Here is a 6,052-nt window from a genome sequence, read left to right on the forward strand (position 1 = left end):
TCCTTTGGAGTTGCTGGGCTATTTTTGTGAAAAGGATATTTCATACTGGGTTTGTACTGGTTAGTATGCAGCAAAATCAATTTAATTGGTCATTAGAAAAGAAACAATATCAGTGATCACTTGTTTTATGAAACTCAGTTATATGTCTGTATGCAATATCGTGGTATAAAATGTACTTCTTACTGAGGTTAAATATTCAAAGAAGTTGAGAATCACTGCTGGAAGGGGACTTCTCTATATCCCTCCTGCTTTCCCTCCAGCCTGAACTTACACAACTTCATGGCAGGACATTTCAGCCTTTTCTGAAAACTTGAGTCAGGGAGAACATTTTGGGAAGCTGTGGTAGGAGGTAGTAGCGACAAGGCAACACCCTCTCACACTCCACTCTGAGCTCCGGAATGTAGTTAGAATATTAAAAATATTTCAGCTCCTCATTCTGGATGGAGGACAGAATCCGCCAATGAAAGTGGGTGACTAACCAGCTATGAAACACAAAAACAAAAACGGTTACACATTCTTTTACAGTCAAACACCGTATATATTTCAGTGCCTTCTCCCACCTCCTATTTTCATCCTTCAGGAGAGAGGCCTGGATATGGAGGTGGCCTTAGATTGTTGAGGGTATATTTTCCTACCCCTTTTTTTATTTGCGCGATTTTCAAATCGCGTTAACAGAACAGATGCAACTCCCTGCCCGATTGGCTAGCTGAGCCTGAAGAGTGAAGCACCTTCCTTGCTGGCGAGTGAGTGTAAGGAGGAGGAGGCTGAAGGCTCTTGCCGCGTCGGGCAATGCTCAAAGGACCCTCATCATTGGACTGCGTGGGGAGGAAGTAAGAGCACTCTGAGGTAGGGCAAGAAAGGGTGTAAAGGGGGACTGGAGAGTCCACCACACAGGGACTCAGAAGAAGCTTCAATAAAAGGCTAAGTGCATCTTTGCCGGACGGTGCAGGAAAGGAGGAGAAAGCAGCAGAAGAAAAACACCATCTAAAAGGGTAACCTCGAGCGCCTCTGCTTCTTGGAACATTCTTAACACAGGCTTCCAGCCCGGCCCACCCAGAGCCAGGTGAGCGGCCAGCCACCTCCCCGGCGTCTGAAGGACCTCCTCCTCCATGAACTTGCCAAGAGCTGAGCGCCTTCGCTCCACACCTCCGCGCAGCCTCCGGGGCTCCGATGGGGAAGACGGTGAGATTGATATCCTGGGAGAGGTGGAAGATGAAGAAGAAGAGGAGGAAGAGGAAGACGAGGAGCCCGAGGGAAGCCAGCGGCTCCTAGAGCCGCTGCACCAGCCGGAGCTACAGATGGCGCAGCGGGGCGTGGGCGCGCTTCCCGGAGAACTCACCCAGAGCGGCGGCGGCGGCGCAAGCGACTCCTCCGAGTTTGGCCCCAAGTTCAGGGCATCGACGGGGTCTGCAGCGGCCTCTGGGGACGCCCCGCAGCCGGCGAAGCCCCCCTACTCATATATTGCGCTCATCACCATGGCCATTCTGCAGAGCCCACACAAGCGCCTCACGCTCAGCGGCATCTGCGCCTTCATTAGCGGCCGCTTCCCTTACTACCGCCGCAAGTTCCCCGCCTGGCAGAACAGCATCCGCCACAACCTCTCGCTCAACGACTGCTTCGTCAAAATCCCCCGCGAGCCGGGACACCCTGGCAAGGGCAACTACTGGAGCCTGGACCCCGCCTCCCAGGACATGTTCGACAATGGCAGCTTCCTACGGCGCAGGAAGCGCTTCAAGCGCCACCACCCGCCTCAGGGAGCCCACCTGCACCACCCCTTCCCCCTGCCCACGGCGACCGCCGCCCTGCATGGCTCCTACCCGGGCGTGCTGCTCGGGCCCCCGCCCCCGCCGCAGCCTGTCCCGGGGGCCTATCCTGGCTCCCCCGGGAGCCGCCCGTGCGCGCTGCTGCATCCTCATCCCCTCCGCTACCTCCTGCTCTCCGCCCCGGCCTACGCTGAGGCGCCCAGGAAAGCGCAAGGCGAGGATCTGGTGATCCCCGGCGCCCTTCCGGCTCTGCAGCCAACGCTAGGCTCCCAGCCTTGGGAGGAGGGCAAGGGGCCGGCGTCGCAGCCGGCAGGCGGATGCACCTCCTTCAGCATCGAAAGTATCATGCAAGGGGTCCGGGGAGCTGGCACAGGCGCCGCGCGGAGTCTGTCCCCGACCCCGTGGGGTTACTGCCACCTGCTGCAGCGCCCGTCGTGCCTGTTGCATCCTCAGGCCGCTGCCCCCTTGCTCCACGTATCCGCCGCCGCCGCCGCATCCGCTGCCCGGACGATTCTGCAGCAGCAGCAGCAGCAGCAGCAGCAGCAGCAGCAGCAGCAGCAGCAGCAGCAGCAGCAGCAGCAGCAGGACTGTGCCAGCGGCTGCGCTCCCAGCAAGGGCGCTCTGCTGAGCAGGCACCTGTCCGCCACCGGGGCGCTGCTGGGGTGTCAGCCTGGAGTAGAGGGCTCTAGGCTGTCGTCGCTGGGCGCCCTTTCGGGCGGAGAGGAGACCTCAGTGGCCTTTTGAATAGCACCCACACCTGCCCTGGAGCCGACTCCTTGGGGCAGACAGGGAGCCAACCTGGAGGGCGGAGCCTCCGGGGGTCACGCTCTCCTCGCCGCCTGTCCTGGCGCACTCCAGCTCACGCAACCGGGACTAGGCTTGTGTATCTGAATCCTGCAGCGGAGCAACCACTAATTTCGGTTCGCTGCGAAATATTAACAAAGGAAAAGTTGGTTACTGTTCCCTCGAGACAACCTGAACGTAAATGTCCGATGGCGCCAACGTCGTCTCGCCTTTTCTTTTCCAGCCTCCAGTCGTGACTTCCAAGACTTTTCCGATTTGCACATTTCCAGAGGAACTGTGAACGTGAGTGTTCTTTACTAAAAGAAAAACAAAGAAAACAAACCGTCCAAGGCACGTTTCCCCCGTCTTCACTCCCTAGGAACTGCAAGTATTATTCCCAAATCCAGTGCAGAATGCTTGTGTCCTTTTTGTCTTCCTGAAATCGATATGTAATATGGGTAGAATGTTAATTTCAGAGGATTTATTCCTGATCTGTGTGTCTGCTGTGCCATCTTCCGTGGAGAGGTGTTAAAATTAAACCTAACTATATAGTCTAAATAAAGTGCTAAATCACTACACGACATTGTTTATTGTATATTACTTCGCCTTCTAAATGGAACTTCTTTTAAAACTTAGTTCTTTCCACCCAGTTAAACAATTTAGTTTTACAATTCATATTCATTATAGACGTCAGAAATAATCCATTTTCAAAATGAGTTTTAAAACTTCTGAGTATTTGAAGTCGAAAAAAATTCTGGCTTTTAAAATATGGGATTTAGTATTTATAAAATCTATAAATGAAAAATAGAGGTCATCTAAATATACTCTCCATTTATTTTCCCTTTCTAAAGCGTTGATTTTCCCTCCTCAGATCTTTTTTGGAGTATAATTGTTTTACAATGGTGTGCAGTTGCTGCTGTACAACAAAGTGAATCGGCTGTATTTACACATACATCCCCATGTCCCCTCCTTCTTGAGCATCCCACCCCTCCTCCCTATCCCACCCCTCTAGGTTAAAGCGTTGATTTTTCTCCTAAGTTGAAGGGCGAGTTGACATGAACCTTAAATGCAGTGGCCAAAGTTTATTCGGGAAAAAGAAAAGGCAATTAAAAAATCAGAAATGTCAAAACTAGAGCCCAGAGGAAAGGGAAATATCAAATGAAACATTCGGATCCTGGACATTTGCAATTTTAAAAACTCTCTCTCCTGTCAGGTATAGCAGTTTCAGGAACTCCTATTCCCTTTCTTTACAACAGGAAGAACGTTCTCTCTCTCCCTCTCTTTCTTTCTTCAAAAAAATTTCTGAAAGAACTTTGCAGCCAGAAAGGTTTCACTGTATTCGGTTTCAGGTGACTGGGCGGGAGGCAAACAAGATGAAGGTGTCCATCAAGAAATACTCCCGCCAGAGAAAGCACATTTCTAGAGACCCTGCAGCTCTCAAGGCCCTGACCAGGGCTCACATTTCAAAAGAACTGTATTTGGAAGAAGTCCCTCCGTGAGTTTAAGAAGCTGGTTCCCCCTCATCTACTCTCCGCTCTCATCTAGGCTCCACCTGGAATTTCTCATTCCTAGAGGGAGGGAACGCAGAGAGGCATACGTTTTTACAGCCGTTTCATTAGCCCATTTTTACTCCAGCTTCTCGTCTCTATCCCATCACTTGGAACTTATACCTACGACCCCAACTTCCTCCCGGCTCGCGGTAAGTTCGTTCCGAGGATGTTCCGGAAAGTTCCCAAGCCCAACCTTTGGAAGCCGCCATACGCGAGCTTCCGATTCTGCCCTCCGCTCTGCACCTGCAGCCTTCGCCCGCTGGGCGAGCACCACTGGTTGACTACGTGGGCCCTTTATCCTCGGCCTGCAGGCGATTCTCCAAACCCCCTTCAGCCCCTTCTCTCTCCTTAGGCTTTGCCAAATCGTGAACTCAGTCTGTCTCGCCCTCATCACCTCAGCTCTAAGATCCTTTTAGCAAATTCTCCGGGTCCGGGGTCACCAAAGAGTTTGGAAAAACTAGGAATAATATAAAGGGAGTCTATTTCATTGCTAATAGCTCACCCGTTCACAGTCCAATTTCCCCTTGCCCTTTGTGCGGAAACTCTCCAGGCCTACATTCGTTCATTTATTCGATCAACAAACATCGGAGCGCCGGGTGCAGCTGCGGAGCAGCCCAGAGCCGACGCTGAGGCGCCCCGCAGGAGAGGCCGAGTTTACTCCCTTCCCTTGGCCCCAGGCCGGGCCAGCGGAGCCACAAACAGGGGTGACTGCGGGACGGAACCCGTCCCGAGCCGGCCCCTACGCTCCCAATTACTACTGAGTGAAACGATATCGAACGATGAATCTTCCAGAAAAATATCGATTCCGTAGGAGAGTAAATTAAACGTGCTTCTATCGACCATGGCGCTCGCGTCCACCTGCACGGAGCGCCGCGACCGCGCGGAGAGGTCGGGCCTTCCCTGGGGCTGCGGAACGGACCGGCGCCTGGTGCCTCTACTGCTGCGGGCCCACCCCCGACGGCGGGCACTTGCCGAGCCCTCGGAGCTGGCCGGGCTGGCGCGTGGCGGCTGGCCTCGTGGCGGCGCAGCCCCCGGGGCAGGGCGGCCGGCGGCGGGAACGTGCCGAGGGCGCGGGGAGCCTGCCGGGCCGCGTTCTGGACCGCGCCGAGCGCGAGGCCGCGGCTCTGGTTCCCCGGCCCGGCCCCGGGGCTTCTGAGTAGGGGCGTCACGGCGCCTCTCGGGTCCGGGGCTTCTGTCTGCCCAAGGCTTGGGCAAGAACGCGGGTCCGTTTTCATCCCCCGCGCGCGCGGCGCGACGCTTCTGAGTTGCGCAAAGGAATCGAGAGTCAGGGGTCGTCTTCCCCCCTGGGGATCATCTCCCTAAGGCCAGGTTGACTGGAGGCGTCCAGAACTCCCGGGGTCGTGGAGCCTAAGGGCTGGAACGGAGTGCGAAGGAGCTGCGAGGCACAGAGAGGCCGGGGCGAGGGCAGAAGGAAAACCAAGGAAAAGTGGCTCCTCCTCGGGCCCGGCCCGCTAATAATAACACTAATAATAGTGACAATAGCGGCTAATCCTTATCTCCTGCTCCCTGTCCGCCGGGCAATGGAGTCCCCTTTAGCCCTCCCAGCACCCAGGGAAGAAGACACTACGGAATCTCCATTATACAGGTAAGAATTTTGCGACCTAGAGAAACTAAGACACTCGCCCGAGGACCTCAGGCGGTGGCACCGGGCCCTGTCGGGTTTCTCAACCGCTTGCCCCATGGACGTCAGCCACCTTCTTCTGCCTGGGCCTCCAGTGGGTCGCAGAAACGGGGGCCAGAGGAGGCCGGGGTCCCGGATCCTACATGCGGGCTCCCAGCCCCTGGCCCCGTGCGCCGGGAAGCGCATTTCTCTGCGCAAGCCCCGGACGCCCCGAGGCCGCGCACGGTCAGATTCCCCAGCCCGGAGCCCCGGCTCCGCTCTGCGTTTCCGCGGAGCGCTGGGGAGGTCACGGCGCCGCCCGGCCCCGGCAGTGC

The 6,052-nt window shown here is 55.7% G+C and overlaps 1 protein-coding gene across 2 annotated transcripts; it reads left to right on the top strand.

The window, feature by feature from the left end:
• Positions 1-1,103: 1,103 nt before the first annotated feature.
• LOC130844210 (forkhead box protein D4-like 1) lies at positions 1,104-3,112 on the top strand. Of its 2 annotated transcripts, XM_057720457.1 has the most exons (2): positions 1,104-2,199; positions 2,304-2,452. In XM_057720457.1, exons 1-2 carry the CDS (start codon positions 1,110-1,112, stop codon positions 2,450-2,452), a joined length of 1,239 nt encoding a protein of 412 aa, XP_057576440.1. In that variant the 5' UTR covers positions 1,104-1,109. The 2 variants fall into 2 exon arrangements, with proteins under 2 accessions (XP_057576440.1, XP_057576439.1); XM_057720456.1 differs by having other exon boundaries at positions 1,104-3,112.
• Positions 3,113-6,052: the final 2,940 nt, after the last annotated feature.

Source organism: Hippopotamus amphibius, chromosome 2 (assembly GCF_030028045.1).
Source record: "Hippopotamus amphibius kiboko isolate mHipAmp2 chromosome 2, mHipAmp2.hap2, whole genome shotgun sequence".
In the NCBI taxonomy this organism is placed as follows: Eukaryota; Metazoa; Chordata; class Mammalia; order Artiodactyla; family Hippopotamidae; genus Hippopotamus; species Hippopotamus amphibius.

What these genes read in the sequence shown, in the direction of transcription:
- LOC130844210 (XM_057720456.1), top strand. Translation starts at nt 1,110, where the DNA reads ATGAACTTGCCAAGAGCTGAGCGCCTTCGCTCCACACCTCCGCGCAGC.